This window comes from Petromyzon marinus, chromosome 31, assembly GCF_048934315.1.
Source record: "Petromyzon marinus isolate PM22_M1 ecotype Great Lakes invasive population chromosome 31, UKy_Petmar_22M1.pri1.0, whole genome shotgun sequence".
NCBI classification, from domain to species: domain Eukaryota; kingdom Metazoa; phylum Chordata; class Hyperoartia; order Petromyzontiformes; family Petromyzontidae; genus Petromyzon; species Petromyzon marinus.
In genome coordinates, this window is record NC_133697.1 from 15,885,830 (window position 1) to 15,903,776 (window position 17,947).

Genomic DNA, 17,947 nt, shown 5'->3' on the forward strand with positions numbered 1-17,947 from the left:
ACAATTTAACTGGTATTGGCCAAACATCACAGTGCTGAAAAGTTTGCGACGTAAATGACCACCTAAAAATACTTGGCACGACCCTCCTAAAGACAGTCTCGGGATGCAGTGAGGATTTCTTGGGTGAACAAGCTTAACAATAATTATTATTATTTCAGAGTGCACACAGCCGATGTTGCGTTGGAAGCTGCACCGTGAAGTGAATAGGAATAGCGACGCGACGCCGGAATGAAACACGGCAGCTGAGTGAATATGGCGCTTGCTGGACTCTGCAGCAGCTGGAGTGAGGCTCACCTGGTGGAACTGCAGGTGTCTCTGCAGAAACCTCTGGCTCAGACTCCGCACCCTGTTCATCACGAGCCGTCCTACCACGTAATTCGCAACAACACTGACGGCACAAGGATCACACGCTTCGTCATATTGGATATTCCGTTGAAATTACTTATTTTATCACTGAAAATCCACGTCTGTTTTGGCCATATGGATTTTTGTGTGCTGTGGTGATGTGTGTTGTGTGGTGGGTTGGTAGGGGTATGCTGTGTTGATGTGTGTTGTTTGGTGGGTTGGTAGGGGTATGCTGTGGTGATGTGTGTTGGGTGGTGAGTTGGTAGGGGTATGCTGTGTTGATGTGTGTTGTGTGGTGGGTTGGTAGGGGTATGCTGTGGTGATGTGTGTTGGGTGGTGGGTTGGTAGGGGTATGCTGTGGTGATGTGTTGGGGTGGTCGGTTGGTAGGGGTATGTTGTGGTGATGTGTGTTGTGTGGTGGGTTGGTAGGGGTATGCTGTGGTGATGTGTGTTGGGGTGGTGAGTTGGTAGGGGTATGCTGTGGTGATGTGTGTTGTGTGGTGGGTTGGTAGGGGTATGCTGTGGTGATGTGTGTTGGGGTGGTGAGTTGGTAGGGGTATGCTGTGGTGATGTGTGTTGTGTGGTGAGTTGGTAGGGGTATGCTGTGGTGATGTGTGTTGTGTGGTGGGTTGGTGGGGGTATGTTGTGGTGATGTGTGTTGTGTGGTGGGTTGGTAGGGGTATGCTGTGATGATGTGTGTTGGGGTGGTGAGTTGGTAGGGGTATGCTGTGGTGATGTGTGTTGTGTGGTGGGTTGGTAGGGGTATGCTGTGGTGATGTGTGTTAGGGTGGTGAGTTGGTAGGGGTATGCTGTGGTGATGTGTGGTGGGTTGGTAGGGGTATGCTGTGGTGATGTGTGTTGTGTGGTGGGTTGGTAGGGGTATGCTGTGGTGATGTGTATTGGGTGGTGGGTTGGTAGGGGTATGCTGTGGTGATGTGTGTTGGGGTGGTGGGTTGGTAGGGGTATGCTGTGGTGTTGTGTTTTGGGGTGGTGGGTTGGTAGGGGTATGCTGTGGTGATGTGTGTTGGGGTGGTGGGTTGGTAGGGTATGCTGTGGTGATGTGTGTTGTGTGGTGGGTTGGTAGGGGTATGCTGTGGTGATGTGTATTGGGTGGTGGGTTGGTAGGGGTATGCTGTGGTGATGTGTGTTGGGGTGGTGGGTTGGTAGGGGTATGCTGTGGTGATGTGTGTTGGGGTGGTGGGTTGGTAGGGTATGCTGTGGTGATGTGTGTTGTGTGGTGGATTGAGATGTGCTGGCTCAGCACCGCTTGTCTGTGTGTCCCAGCAGCTCAAAGAGGCTCTGGAAGTAGGTCGGCACGCAGACGATGACTGGCTCGGAGGAGTTGAGGGCGTTGAGCTCCGGGTACCTCTCCTGCGTGTCTATCGCAGCCTTCATGAAGCGCAGCCAATCGAACTGCATGCAGCACCCCGCAGACTGCGCATAAGAACACTGCAGCACATGGGGTGCCCACCTGAGATGCTGGCTGCCCTGTGAGTCGAGCTGGTGATGAAGGCCATGACAGGAGGAGGATGTAGAGGGGTGTTTGACCAATGTCTTGTGTTGACACGGGTTCACCAAGCCGAAGGGAGTGTGTGTGCGTTTGCACAATTTTTTTCCCGTTTTATTAAAATCAAATCGGATTGATTTACGTACCCTGGTCACACGTTTGTGTGCGGCAGTTCGCAAACCGCGGGAGGGTGTGGGGGTAGGGCAGGTACCTGCGGGATCAGGTCCTGCAATTCGGCCACCGTGTAGCGGTTGTAGAGCGCCTCGCTCGTGCGATTCTCCCGCGGGACCAAAATCTGAAAAATCAAACGGCACCGAGGCAGTTGCCTGGCTCGACACGGCAACAACGCGCGGAGGGCAGAGTGCGTGGGATTAGGGTGCGTGGAGCAGGGTGTGTGGGAGCAGGGTGCGTGGGAGCAGGGTGCGTGGAGCAGGGTGCATAGAGCAGGGTGCGTGGGAGCAGAGTGGGTGGGAGTAGGGAACGTGTAGCAGGGTGGGTGGAGCAGGGTGCGTGGAGCAGGGTGCGTGGGAGCAGGGTGCGTGGAGCAGGGTGCGTGGGAGCAGAGTGCGTGGGAGCAGAGTGCGTGGGAGTAGGGTGCATGGGAGTAGGGTGCGTGGGAGCAGGGTGCGTGGGAGCAGGGTGCATAGACCAGGGTGGGTGGAGTAGGGTGCGTGGAGTAGGGTGCGTGGAGCAGGGTGCGTGGGAGCAGGGTGCATGGGAGTAGGGTGCATGGGAGCAGGGTGCGTGGGAGTAGGGTGCATGGAAGCAGGGTGCGTGGGAGCAGGGTGCGTGGGAGCAGGGTGCGTGGGAGCAGGGTGGGTGGAGTAGGGTGCGTGGAGTAGGGTGCGTGAAGCAGGGTGCGTGGAGCAGGGTGCGTTGGAGCAGGGTGGGTGGAGCAGGGTGCGTGGGAGCAGGGTGCGTGGGAGCAGGGTGCGTGGGAGCAGGGTGCGTGGGAGCAGGGCGCTACGCGAGCCGGCTGGCCACCTACGTTTGCTAACTGCACTTCGAAGTTGAGGATGGCGCCCATGTCCTCATGCGCAGTGCGCGACTCTGCTCCCAGCATCAGGGCGATGTCGACCAGGAGGCGGAGCAGCGCCTGTCGGTGCTGCACGGCGCACACGCGACAACAGGCTGGCAGTAGCGGCAAGGGCTGCGACCCCCTCGTGTGCGTCCTGCCCACAAGGGGGGCACTACAAACCCCTACACCCTAAAGCAATCGTGACGGGACTTACCACACGGCAGACTAATACCAATGCTTAGGTGTGTAAAGTATCTGTATAATGTAAGCAACGACATACTTTCAAAATGAATATGTATATACATATTCATTTAATTTTATTTTAATTATACGTATACATTTATTGAATGTTGCTGCGTATTGGCATGGTTAGCGGGTGAGAATTGGAGCGCTGGGGGTAGGGGCTCACACCTAACGCACACAAAGCATGCACGCAGTCGCATCGACTATGGCTTCACTCTGACTGGGTTAACGCGATTCACAGTGTTCCCTTGTGGGTCAGCATGAGAGTTGAATTGACACAAGAGAGCCTGACCCCGACAATAAGAAGAGCAATCGGAACAGAGGATATCTCAGAGCCCACCGAGGGAGCCACCTTCATCAATGTGGCTCCTGCGCCATTTCTGGACATCACTGCTCTCCTCCAGTGCCTGGTGAACAAGCAGGCAACAGCGAACACGAGGGAACTGAACATCAGACAAGACGTGGACACGCAGCCCCCCGCACCACCGCTACGAGACTCACAGTGACTGCCTGCGTGCTGTTGGTGGTGTAGTCCTCTCTGGCTGGAAGGATCAGTGATGCCTGGTCAAACTGCGGACAGAGAACAATCTGGGATGTGACGAGCGATGGACACGAGCAGCGGCAACGTTCGATCGCTTTCCTCCGGGAGAAAGGAAAGACGCGTTCCACCACCCCCCCCCCCCCCCCCCGTGAGTCGTACTCCGACTCTCGTTGCAACATCAGCAGCAAAGGTGGCCGAAAAAAACAGTCTCAGTTTGGTGCAGGTGAAATACTGTTACAAAGAGAGTGGTGCATCATCAGGAGTACACGAGCCTCACCTTCAGGATGTAGTGCGCCGAGCTCTTGTCGTCGGTGCCCAGGTGCAGGGACATGAGAATGGAGTGGCTGAAGTTTCTGCTCAACACGGCCAGCGTCTCCCTCAGATCGAAGGCGCCCGCGTCCCACGGCTCGGCCTCTGAGGAGGGCTCTCGATGGGGGCAGGCAGCGAGTCCCTCGCTTGAGTCGCGACATCCGACGGTAGAGCTCAGGACCGGCCAGCGGAGCATTGGGTGGGACAACAGCTGCAGTAGCGGTGCAGTGTCCAGATCCTCGATGAGGGCTGCAATGTACAGATGCACTCCACTCTGATGGCCGTGTGGGTGTCGACTTCAGTGACGGCGGCACGTTCACGTGTGCTCGGGGTCGGTGAAACCAGCATGGGGATGCCGGACCAAGACCACTTACACTGAATGTGTTTCTGTTTAACAGACAAAGACCTCACAGAAAGGAACCTGAGTGAGGAATGGAACCCGAGGAACGCCTTTGCTGTGAGTGCTGCCACTGGGCCACGTCCCTGCCGCCCAAATCGGGGTGAATGCCCACGCGGTGCAGCCGCCAGGTGCAGCCTGCAACGCGACACCGACCTGGGGACTGCAGAGACCCGCATGGTGCAGTGGGACTCCAGGATACGGGCTACGGGGGGGACACGTGGTCTGCAGTGACAACAGCGTGTGGACTATAGAGACACACGCTAGGTGTCACGCACTGTTATTTAGCAAGCCTGACTTTGCTGATGAGACCCAGAAGGTCGAAACCAGTGACTGGATGCTGGATTCATTAACAGGCAAGGGGCTAGCTCTAGAGACAGAGGGTTTTCTTATGGGCAAGAACTTGGCGGGGAAGGGATTCTAGCCCGGGTGGTGGGAACTCAACCAGAGACCACGATAGAGTCACATGTCCTAGAGTGACCTGGGTCATCAGAACGACGGAAGCAAAACAAAGTACGGCAATTATATGGAAATCAGAACCAACAAAGAAACACTATCACACGAGGAATCCGACATCTTGGGTGCACGTGCTGCTGGTCAACTCACACTCGTTCATGGGTGCACGTGCTGTTGGTCAACTCACACTCGTTCATGGGTGCACGTGCTGTTGGTCAACTCACACTCGTTCATGCGTGCACGTGCTGCTGGTCAACTCACACTCGTTCATGGGTACACGTGCTGCTGCTCAACTCACACTCGCTCATGGGTGCACGTGCTGTTGGTCAACTCACACTCGTTCATGGGTGCACGTGCTGGTGCTCAACTCACACTCGTTCATGCGTGCACGTGCTGTTGGTCAACTCACACTCGTTCATGGGTGCACGTGCTGCTGGTCAACTCACACTCGTTCATGAGTGCACGTGCTGCTGGTCAACTCACACTCGTTCATGGGTACACGTGCTGCTCGTCAACTCACACTCGTTCATGGGTGCACGTGCTGCTGGTCAACTCACACTCGTTCATGGGTGCACGTGCTGCTGGTCAACTCACACTCGTTCATGGGTGCACGTGCTGCTGGTCAACTCACACTCGTTCATGGGTGCACGTGCTGCTGGTCAACTCACACTCGTTCATGGGTGCACGTGCTGTTGGTCAACTCACACTCGTGCATGGGTGCACGTGCTGTTGGTCAACTCACACTCGTTCATGGGTGCACGTGCTGCTGGTCAACTCACACTCGTTCATGGGTGCACGTGCTGCTGGTCAACTCATACTCGTTCATGGGTGCACGTGCTGCTGGTCAACTCACACTCGTCCATGCATGCACGTGCTGTTGGTCAACTCACACTCGTTCATGGGTGCACGTGCTGTTGGTCAACTCACACTCGTTCATGGGTGCACGTGCTGCTGGTCAACTCACACTCGTTCATGGGTGCACGTGCTGCTGGTCAACTCACACTCATTCATGCGTGCACGTGCTGCTGGTCAACTCACACTCGTTCATGCAGGACCGGTACATAACCTTTGCCCGTCTGATGGCCTCCAGCTCAGTGTGCTCGTCGCTATCCCTCTCCAGAAGTTCTACAAGCAGACAAGTTAGACAGCCACGAGTACGAACTACGTACAGAGAATTTCCGCCTTCGTGTGTATTGTATTGTTACGCGTGTTCACTCAAGGAACACACTGATCACCGGCAATTCTGATTCCATCAGCCTTGATGGTGTAAGCGACACGAATAATCACTGGGCGAGAACAGGACGCCTTTTGATGTTTTATTTACTCGCTTTTATCCAGGAAATCATCACCGAGCCTCAACTTTTTCAGGAGGGACCTGCCAAGTTTTCGCAATCCGGGGCGATGCTGCTGCTACGTGTGATCCCAATTGAGTAATTTGCAGGTAAGTTTTCCGCATTCGGATGTTTTAGCCAAAACAGTTCCATTTATGGTTGTATCTATGAACCCGGAGCAAACTCATTTAGAACAGGGGGAGAACATGCAAACTCCATCACAAAAGGCGCCCGATTCGGGGATCGAACCCAGGTGCTTCTTGCTGCAGACACGAGCGTCACCACTGCGCCGCCGCCCCACCGCCGCCAATGGCTGCGGTTGTACAGGAGACGGGCGAGCGGTCGCCTCACCCTTGAGCTTCAGGTCCACCTGCTTGCGCACGTGCGAGTAGGTTCCGTAGGTGGAGGCGTCCTCGGGGATGGGGTTGGCGCGCACCCAGCCCGCGCACGAGAAGCGGAAGAAGTTGTCGCACGGATCCGTGCTCCAGTCCAGCTTCTGCATCACCGCGGCCGCTATGCGCCGAGACGGGAGGGCATCTCATCAGCCAAGCCCCCCACGAGATCTGCTCTACGTGGATACAGCACGGGAATTTGGGTCTTGTAGGGATCATGGCTATAGGCAATCTCGATATGAGCAGCGTTCGTGGAGGTCCTGGAGTTGACCCAAATGTTTCCTTGGCACCACCAAAGTTCACTCCCCCCTAGCAGTCAAACACTGCTGTACCCCCCCCCCCCCAACACAATATCTCTACCCCCCCCCGCCAACACAATATCTCTACCCTACCCCCCCGCCAACACAATATCTCTACCCCCCCGCCAACACAATATCTCTACCCCTCCCCCCGCCAACACAATATCTCTACCCCCAACACAATGTCTCTACCCCCCCCGCCAACACAATATCTCTACCCCCCCCAACACAATATCTCTACCCCCCCAACACAATATATCTACACCCCCCCCAACACAATATCTCTACCCCCCCAACACAATTTCTCTACCCCCCCCCCCCCGCCAACACAATATCTCTACCCCTCCCCCCGCCAACACAATATCTCTACCCCCAACACAATGTCTCTACCCCCCACCCCGCCAACACAATATCTCTACCCCCCCCAACACAATATCTCTACCCCCCCCAACACAATATATCTACACCCCCCCAACACAATATCTCTACCCCCCCAACACAATATCTCTACCCCCCCCCGCCAACACAATATCTCTACCCCCCCCCACCAACACAATATCTCTACCCCCCCCCGCCAACACAATATCTCTACCCCCCCCGCCAACACAATATCTCTACCCCCCGCCAACACTACCTCTACCCCCCCCCGCCAACACAATATCTCTACCCACCCCCCCGCCAACACAATATCTCTACCCCCCCAACACAATATCTCTACCCCCCCCGCCAACACAATATCTCTACCCCCCCCCCCGCCAACACAATATCTCTACCCCCAACACAATGTCTCTACCCCCCCCCGCCAACACAATATCTCTACCCCCCCCCAACACAATATCTCTACCCCCCCAACACAATATCTCTACCCCCCGCCAACACAATATCTCTACCCCCCCCCGCCAACACAATATCTCTACCCCCCCCCCCGCCAACACAATATCTCTACCCCCCCCCGCCAACACAATATCTCTACCCCCCCCGCCAACACAATATCTCTACCCCCCCCCGCCAACACAATATCTCTACCCCCCCCCGCCAACACAATATCTCTACCCCCCCCCCCGCCAACACAATATCTCTACCCCCCCCGCCAACACAATATCTCTACCCCCCCCCCCAACACAATATCTCTACCCCCCCCCCGCCAACCACAATATCTCTACCCCCCCCAACACAATATCTCTACCCCCCCAACACAATATATCTACCCCCCCCAACACAATATCTCTACCCCCCCCCCGCCAACACAATATCTCTACCCCCCCCCCGCCAACACAATATCTCTACCCCCCCCCCGCCAACACAATATCTCTACCCCCCCCCGCCAACACAATATCTCTACCCCCCCAACACAATATCTCTACCCCCCCCCGCCAACCACAATATCTCTACCCCCCCCAACACAATATCTCTACCCCCCCAACACAATATATCTACCCCCCCCAACACAATATCTCTACCCCCCCAACACAATATCTCTACCCCCCCCCGCCAACACAATATCTCTACCCCCCCCCCCCCGCCAACACAATATTTCTACCCCCCCGCCAACACAATATCTCTACCCCCCCCGCCAACACAATATCTCTACCCCCCCCGCCAACACAATATCTCTACCCCCCCCCCCCGCCAACACAATATCTCTACCCCCCACCCCGCCAACACAATATCTCTACCCCCCCCAACACAATATCTCTACCCCCCCCAACACAATATATCTACATCCCCCCAACACAATATCTCTACCCCGCCAACACAATATCTCTACCCCCCCCCCGCCAACCACAATATCTCTACCCCCCCCCGCCAACACAATATCTCTACCCCCCCCGCCAACACAATATCTCTACCCCCCCGCCAACACTATCTCTACCCCCCCCCCAACACAATTTCTCTACCCCCCCCCCCCCGCCAACACAATATCTCTACCCCTCCCCCCGCCAACACAATATCTCTACCCCTCCCCCCGCCAACACAATGTCTCTACCCCCCACCCCGCCAACACAATATCTCTACCCCCCCCAACACAATATCTCTACCCCCCCCAACACAATATATCTACACCCCCCCAACACAATATCTCTACCCCCCCAACACAATATCTCTACCCCCCCCCGCCAACACAATATCTCTACCCCCCCCGCCAACACAATATCTCTACCCACCCCCCCGCCAACACAATATCTCTACCCCCAACAGAATGTCTCTACCCCCCCCCGCCAACACAATATCTCTACCCCCCCCAACACAATATCTCTACCCCCCCAACACAATATCTCTACCCCCCCCCGCCAACACAATATCTCTACCCCCCCGCCAACACAATATCTCTACCCCCCCCCCCGCCAACACAATATCTCTACCCCCCCCGCCAATACAATATCTCTACCCCCCCCCGCCAACACAATATCTCTACCCCCCCCGCCAACACAATATCTCTACCCCCCCCCCCGCCAACACAATATATCTACCCCCCCCAACACAATATCTCTACCCCCCCCGCCAACCACAATATCTCTACCCCCCCCAACACAATATCTCTACCCCCCCAACACAATATATCTACCCCCCCCCAACACAATATCTCTACCCCCCCAACACAATATCTCTACCCCCCCCCCGCCAACACAATATCTCTACCCCCCCCCCCGCCAACACAATATCTCTACCCCCCCCCGCCAACACAATATCTCTACCCCCCCAACACAATATCTCTACCCCCCCCCGCCAACCACAATATCTCTACCCCCCCCCAACACAATATCTCTACCCCCCCAACACAATATATCTACCCCCCCCAACACAATATCTCTACCCCCCCCCCGCCAACACAATATCTCTACCCGCCCCCCGCCAACACAATATCTCTACCCCCCCCCCGCCAACACAATATCTCTACCCCCAACACAATATCTCTACCCCCCCCCCCCCCCGCCAACACAATATATCTACCCCCCCAACACAATATCTCTACCCCCCCCGCCAACACAATATCTCTACCCCCCCCCCCGCCAACACAATATCTCTACCCCCAACACAATATCTCTACCCCCCCCCCGCCAACACAATATATCTACCCCCCAATACAATATCTCTACCCCCCCCCGCCAACCACAATATCTCTACCCCCCCCCGCCAACACAATATCTCTACCCGCCCCCCGCCAACACAATATCTCTACCCCCCCCCGCCAACACAATATCTCTACCCCCAACACAATATCTCTACCCCCCACCCCCGCCAACACAATATCTCTACCCCCCCCCCCCCCGCCAACACAATATCTCTACCCCCAACACAATATCTCTACCCCCCCCCCCCCCGCCAACACAATATTTCTACCCCCCCCCCAACACAATATCTCTACCCCCCCCCCCGCCAACCACAATATCTCTACCCCCCCCCGCCAACACAATATCTCTACCCCCCCCCCCGCCAACACAATATCTCTACCCGCCCCCACCGTTACATCTTCGAGGAGCTGCAGCCGGACTCGTCCCCGAAACATCTGAACAGGGCTCGCGCCACGCCGCGCGCACCACGCAGCATCGCGGCACCGTCTTAGGCCCGGACGTCTCTCGGCAGGGTGCACGCCCTGCCCGCCACTCACCCCGCACTCCCTTCACGCTGCCGCAGGCTCCCCCGGCACGTACCTGCCTCCACGCACTCTGCCGTGGTGCACACGTCTGCAGGCGCGATCACGATTAACCTGTTGACGACAGCTGCACACGAACAAGAGTGCCGTTACACCCAAAGGTGAGCGCCGTGCACGCCGAGGTAAGCGCCTCCCGTGTGCTCTGAGCCCCGCGCCGATACAGAAAACCCTGAAGTTTATTCCCGATTCGTGATGATTGTGCCGAATGCTGCTGACAATGAACACAGGGCCTTCTTGATGGGATAGCACGTAAAACAACAACAACAACGAGAAGAGTAAAATTACTCGCAGTGCCTTTTAAGGAATCTGGATGAAGTTCCTCCCCACGCTATCAGGGCTGTTGTTTACACTGCCCTCTGCGCGCATTCTTAAACTTTTCCTATTTTTATGCAGTTGTTGTTGAGAGGAAATCAGGGAAAACACAGCCGCGTTGTGATTCCAGAACAAGGGAATACACAATTACATCCACAAGGCGTTTAGACCATTAAAAGAACACAGCCTTAATCGCAAACGCATGCGTTTTGGAAGATAAGGACAGTAAATAGTCAGTATGTTATTGTGGCGAAGGGAGAAGTTGTGCGGTTACAAAATAACACAATATCCAGCGAAAATCGTTGCATGATTTGATTCGAAAAAAATATTGGAAAGGATCAGAGCCGTCGTGACTCCCCGGGGTGGGTGTGGGGGGGAGAGTGAGGGTGTTTTTCCCAGAGTGAAACGTACAGGGAGATGATGCATGGCCGGTTCACTATGTTCTACAGCAGACCCACACCCGCCCTGCAGACCACCCCTCCTCAACCCCCACACCAACTCTCCACAACCCCCACACCGATCCCCCCCAGAGCCCCGTACACACGCCCGGGTTGAGTCAGTCAAGTGCCTGGATGAAAGACTGCCTGGGAATACCAGGTGCTATCTGCTGTTGGATGTGTGGGCTTTCTCCAACGACTCTGGTTTCAATTCCAAATGCCAATCCGTGACGATTAAAATTTGCCCAAAGGCCCCAATGCTGAACTCTCATACAAGTCGTGAGATTTGGTGAGGATTTCCCCGCGGAAATAAATATAATTATGTCATTATTACCTTCATCTGCTTCGAGAACATCCAGGGACACAAAAAGACCAGATTTAGACGCCAATATTAGGTCAGGGCTGACGAGAGTGGCAGCTAAAGGAGAGAAGACGCCCACGACTAGATCCACTGCAGAGGCGAAGTGCAGAAATCAGCTGATATGAATGAACTCTCACGATTGTGGAACTGTGAGACTGTAACATATGGCGACGAGATGGGGAGGCCTTCATCTAGCATTGGATAAATTATGGCTGATCATGAAATTTTGAACAGTTGAAATCCAGCCAGACTCATAAAAATTGCCTGACCATGGAAACATGTGTAGCATGACAATGTTTGCACAATCGCATCGGCAGTGTTCCGTCGTCTCTTGTAGGGCAACTGGGAGTCACAATTGTGAAATTACCTCTTGCCACAACTGTCCACATGACCTCCTGTGTACCCACTTTGAACATGTTTTATGTTTGAAGATAGTTTCTCTTTTGCTCTGTCTTACATAGCCTGCGTTACTGCAATACTAGGTCATTGCATTAGAACTCCGGAAACGTGGCTCGTGAGGCCCACAAGAGGTCAAGCGCGGTGCAGGATGAATGCATGGGCAGTAGACGGCCTTCCGCCCGGCATGGATGTGAGAGCTGAACGGAATGGAACCGCTCCACTGAGTCGGTACTCTGGATGATGAGTCGGACTTCATGTTCTGTGTTTGTTATAATAACAGATTGCCTGTCCTTGACATCTCCTGACATTTTAAACAAACCAGAATAGTTAAAAAACATTTCTCTACAGCCAAGCCAATTGGCAAATTTCACTCGTGCTGTTCCCATAGGCAAGGGTTTATGCGAGCCATGGAAAAACAGTTGACCAAGCAACTCATGAACACTGCTGATAACTTTTTTTGCGCATATTGTCTTCTTAAAAATTGGCTTGAGACACCGCCGCCGATCGTGATGATAGTTTGGGTAGACACGTGGTTGTAATTGTTAAATGCATTGCTGTGGTAATTGCATAACTGCTGCACTCAATGATGAACGACCGTCAGGAGTGGTTGCGGGTGCCCGTGGGAGCCACTTCGGCGTGAGCTGCACGCGGCGACCAAACGCACGTGCAGGCTGGCGTCGTGCGCGTCTTGAGTCGACCCATGAGTTTAAAATCGACTTTGGGTTTCTTGTGAAATATCACCAGCAGTTTACCATTCATGCGTGCGCTGTAATGCGCATGCGTTCATTTAAAATAAATATTATTTAATACATGAACTTTATTGTAATGTATATTTTCACTCAAACGACAGATGTATCAGGAGAGACCCCTCTCTTTAAAATACGGGTCTGAGTGAAACATCGGGGGAATAAAACACAGAGGCTGCCGTGACCAATACTGGGGGGAGGAGGAGGGGGGAGGGACGCGACATCGCTATTATGCTGCCGCGGGTGCCGTTCACTGTATAGCATTCACATTGTTTATATTCACATTGCACGTAGAGTATGTTACGTTAACAAGATGGGATATAGTTTTAGTTTTTTTTAATGTGTGGAATATCACTGGCCTCAGCGTGGTCTCCAGGGCCCGCGAGCAATCAAGAGGCATTCAAGAGAAGCAGGACCCTTGGCTGATGGCCATCGAGGTCTGAGCGCGAACACCACTCCGCTCTTTCCAGGCTGCGTGTGCTCGATGGGACTGAACGGGATGTGAGCCTTGGTCCCCGACAAAAGACAATTCATCCGGAGGAAAGAAGCGCTTTAGATTTTAAATTGTAGGAGCATGTTGAGGATAGGATGGACAAGAAATGTATGAACAAAGAAGTTTAACAAATCATGGGACGGCCGAGATTGGCGCGAGACTTCGGCAGCGGAAGGTGGCGCGCACTGCGCACGTGAGGCGCGAGACTCTCAGGGAGCCTTTCTGCCGTCGCGCCTTCTCTGAAGGGCAAAAGGAAGACAAAGGCGAACGTGCTTGTGGTGATGGTGGGATGACATCAAGGGTCGGACCCAGCGCAGCACGTTGAACACCGTGAGAGCTTCTGCCGAGTATAAATATACCGACATATTAAAGAGCAACCTCCAAACCCGGAGCTGACACCGATGGACCGGACGAGGCAACATTTGCAGGACTCATGTTTCCACCACGGACGCAGCAATTCATGTGGCAGGGACAGGGGAGAGTTGGATGACTGATTTAGCAACGCCACGGCTTAAACTGCTCTCCGCAGATTCTCCGCACTTAACTTCTCGCTCTGCCACAGAAGGGAGGCAGCAATGCGACAGAACCCCACCCCCGGGAGGAAAGTAGCGCTGCTTCGCACGCAGATATGTTTTTTTTCTGGAAGGCAAGAGGGGTTTCCACCCCTTCAGAGGCTGTTGCCAATGGAAGGATAATTTCTGTCGGGGGCTTAAAGAGATCCACAGGGGCACGGTGGTACAGGGGGAGAAGTGAGGAGTGCTTGCGGGTTTCTGCTGCCTATCGTCATAGGATCCCATGCCGCCTTGCGCACCGAGGTGAATGTGCGCTTGGGGGATGGAGAGCCTTGCGCGTGTGTGTTGCATGGGAGAGCTCGGGGCGTGTATTGTTTGCTCGCACTTTGTGATAATTGTTTTGGGAAATTATGGAATCTGCATTTCCAAGTTCACGCGTGTGTGAGCTTATTATTAAAACAGATGCTCTTCTTCTGCTCTTGGCGTATGTGAGGGGAAACATAGTCTGGAAAACAATATACGGCAAAATATTAGGTGAAATATCAACTTAAGTCGAATGCCATATTAAGGCTCAACGGTGACATTGCCCAGGATGTACATGCGGTGTCACTTTACAAGCTGAGTTCGGTATTGCCGTGTGAATAATCTCTGCAGATTGTGCGCGGTGGAAGTTGTCGGCTGACATGTCTGTGGTTTATCGCTTCCTGGATTCACCTCGAGTTGTGTTCACTGAGTTACTCAATCGGAATCGCGCACAGCAATATCGCCCCGACGATGATAATACGGCAGACTGTATGTGTGAAGTACCGCGTCTCTTTGATTGCCTTGCACTATAAGGATGGCGAAAATACTACATGCATTCAACGAATATGATTCCGTATTATCCATTATTCAGTGCTGCTTGATTACTGTTCTAAACTATTATTAAACCTTCGCTTGTTTACCAAGGCAAGCCTGAGTCTCAACGCTTTTTTCAGGAGGGTCCTGCCAGGCTTTTGCAGTTGGAGGCGATGTTGCTGCTGTTGCTGTGTCATCTCAATGAAGACATTTTCAGGTAAATATTCAGCATTGGGATGTTTGTCCAATACCTACATTGTGTGTTTGATTTTTAGATATTAGAGGAAATCGGAGAACCCGTAGGAAACCCATGTTAAACGTGTGTGCATATTCTGTATTTAAATTGCGGTGTGATCTCAATATTTGGTTGCTTTACTACAAACTATACTCTTTGGTTCTATTCGGTAAAGTCACGTAGGTACAAAATAAAACAACAAAAATCACGACGTTTTGGCCACAACACAAGTGGCCTTCATCAGGTGAAGGGACCGTACTGACTTTATCGAATAGAACCAAAGAGTATGGATCCTTGCAGTCACGAAAGCTTCAAATCTAGAATTGCTTTACTACAACCCTGAACCGTGATGAAAATGTGTATTTATGAACCACAACACTCTCTATTCACAGTACAGATCGTGGTCTTCTTGTCTGTAGCAGAACATGTGGAGAAACGACTCATAGAGTACCCACCCACGAAGCGGACTGCGCAGTCAAACGCCCGCAACGTTCACCCATGTCGCTCCGAACCGCACAGAGAGCAAACGAATGACCTTCCGCACGGGGACACGGCGCGCACAGCCAGGAGGTCACCACGTGTGTGCTGCCCGCGCAGCTCCTGCCCGTTCCGGTGCTCTTGCGGGAGTCGCCGGGCCCCGTGTGATTTATCCTCGGGGTCGTTCCGGAATGCGTCTCCGTGCATCGCCCGCGATGCCGATCCGCTAGGGACCAGCGGAGTGAACGATGGCTTCCTGTTTCGCTGGCTGATGCCAGACTCAACCCCAAGGGGGATTTCATGCCGGTCTCACTTTATTTTGTTTCTGTATGAATGCTTCGGTTTATTTGTGTTCATAAAATGCGACTTTTGTCGTGACTCTGGTCGGTTAATGACGAGTGTAAGCGACTATATCTCAGCACAGTTCACCATTTGACAACCTGTCTAGTGCTGAATAAGTGTTGTTGAGGGTTGGTGGTGGTGTGTGGTAGGGGAACCTTTCGTGCACCATGATGGCTTCTGTTATTCTCTTCCCCAGCGATCTGTGTGAACTATATTGATTCGTGTGATGAGAGGTGAATGGCCCTGTAATGTGTAAAGTCAGTTTTTTAGAGAATAGTGATTGTTGCGTCATTCATTGCTCGAGCCGTTTAATGTCCACGCAAGCCCAGAGGTGAAACAACAGCCTTGAATCGTGCAGCGAATGGAGCGGGGAGCATGGGGCGAGTCAGACCAGGCAGGGGTGCCCAGCGCACGGGTCCCCTGGTTTATGTGGCTATTCTGTGAAGGCGAGATGCCGCGTATTAATTCGAACGTTTGACAAAACGAGATGGGACTTGGTGAGGGCCAATGTCGCTATCTTCTTTGAACGCATCATTTGGATGTGCCAGCTGCCAAGGCTATGTTGAATGGTTCTTGCGAGGATCATCCTGGCACCATTACTTGCGTGTAGGTTGAATTTTTCTGTGCTTATTTTATTTAGTCTTCGTGTTTGTAACTCTGTTTCATTTCCTTTTTTGTACGTTCTTTTTTCCATTGGGTTTTGTCAAATGCTTTGTTTTGAGCTCACACGATTATTAAATGCGGCCACGCCTGTGCTTGCTTCCCTGAGTTATGCGAAAACTTGATCAGTCCCGCAACCACGCACACTTCTCTTGCTCTCGAAACAAACTCTCACTTTAAACACTGGAATGCCACGGGAAAAAATGGATGTCAAATCAACTCACAAAATCCATCGTGGATTTCGTGTGGGAGGAATCCATAGACTGGCAAATCCGTCCACACAAACAGCAGCCACGGTGAAGGCAAATCACCAACACGACATGCATATACGTACAGCCCTTTGTAAGTCCACTGCTGGGTGAGGGCTTTCGCACGACAGGCACATCGTGGGATCTTTTGAGCATACTTCACCACGCTGGTCTGTGCTGGTTTGTGAAGGTAGGGAGCATCGTGCGGTACAAATACTCCACTGCTCTCTCTGTCTACCAGCGACGTCGCCCCGCAGCCTCTAATAGCCGCCACGCTCGGTGATCGCCCATTCACGCGCGGTCCAACCTCAAACCGCTGGTCTCATGAGATCGGGCGCGTTCATGGTTGATTTCGTCAATGACATTTACATTACACGTGGAGTAAATGCACTACACGGGGACACGGAGACACCGGGGCAGAGGGACACGGGGCACAGAGACACTGGCCCCCAGGAGCGCTGCTCGGGCAGGGAACGCGGCAATTCTCATGAGTGACACTACTCCCCCACTCACTCACCTACACTCACTGCGGCGCCGTTAGACTTCGTGCTATTTATCGGAAAAACTAAACTTTTGAAATCGACTGGATGTAAGAGCACGCGATTGTAGCACGGTGAGGTGACGACACGGGTAAGGTGAGCGATCGACTCGGACATTCACGCGACGCTCGAGACATTAAGTTCTCTCGCCGCTGTAACTCGCAGCCATCCTCGTCGAGGAGGTCGATTCATTAATTTGAACTTTTCCATCTTCAATTATTTTGCGCTAAGCCGCGCGGGGTTGGCTCGTAAACAAGCAGTAGCAAAGACAGCTCACCATCGCCTCGCCATTATCTCACCATCAACCTCACCATCACCCCAAATCCTCGTCTCCCACCATCACCTCACATCATCATCACCCGCCGAGTCTCTTACCGAGGATTCCGAAGATGATGATGAACGCCGTGCACAGCGCAGCCCCCAGCGCACAGGACCCCCCTCGAGCCGAGCCCCCCCTCGCCGAGCCCCCCCTCGCTGAGCCCCCCCTCGCCGAGCCCATCTCGCATTCCGTGTCCCCTCCAGGCTCCCCTCCAGGCTCCATCGCCGCGAGGCTCCGAGTGAGGATCCGCGCGCTCCTCCTCCCTGCGCCTCCCCGCGCCATAGGCGGAGCGCGGAAACCCAGGGGGGGATCGCGCATTGAGCGAGGGCGGCGATGTTCGCGCACCGCACGGCATCCACGATTATCGTGCCGGGGCTTTTCTTGACGATGTGTACACGGATGTTGAACACACGAAACAAAAATAAATGAGTTTTCGATGTAGACTTAAGAGTGCATAGCTCCAATAGCTTCCTCATATTGTAAGATATATGGTTTCCACGATAATCGTAAGAGTCCGTATTTCTACATATCAAATGT

At 53.5% G+C, this 17,947-nt stretch overlaps 1 protein-coding gene and 1 long non-coding RNA gene across 2 annotated transcripts in view; one reads left to right on the top strand and one right to left on the bottom strand.

The window, feature by feature from the left end:
* The window catches only part of PHEX (phosphate regulating endopeptidase X-linked), a 30,615-nt gene extending 13,068 nt beyond the window's left edge, over positions 1-17,547 (bottom strand). The window contains exons 1-10 of the mRNA XM_032964251.2: positions 17,467-17,547; positions 10,492-10,560; positions 6,499-6,660; positions 5,855-5,941; positions 3,932-4,212; positions 3,615-3,683; positions 2,841-2,957; positions 2,064-2,147; positions 1,610-1,758; positions 295-388 (exon numbers count right to left, since the gene is read on the bottom strand). Of these exons, the coding sequence (XP_032820142.2) occupies positions 295-388; positions 1,610-1,758; positions 2,064-2,147; positions 2,841-2,957; positions 3,615-3,683; positions 3,932-4,212; positions 5,855-5,941; positions 6,499-6,649 (1,032 nt within the window). The 5' untranslated portion in view covers positions 6,650-6,660; positions 10,492-10,560; positions 17,467-17,547. The remainder of the gene's footprint in view (positions 1-294; positions 389-1,609; positions 1,759-2,063; positions 2,148-2,840; positions 2,958-3,614; positions 3,684-3,931; positions 4,213-5,854; positions 5,942-6,498; positions 6,661-10,491; positions 10,561-17,466) is intronic.
* Positions 14,645-16,397, top strand: LOC142929589 (uncharacterized). The gene is made up of 2 exons (XR_012945750.1): positions 14,645-14,807; positions 15,218-16,397. It is a non-coding gene; the product is annotated as an uncharacterized LOC142929589 (long non-coding RNA).
* Positions 17,548-17,947: the final 400 nt, after the last annotated feature.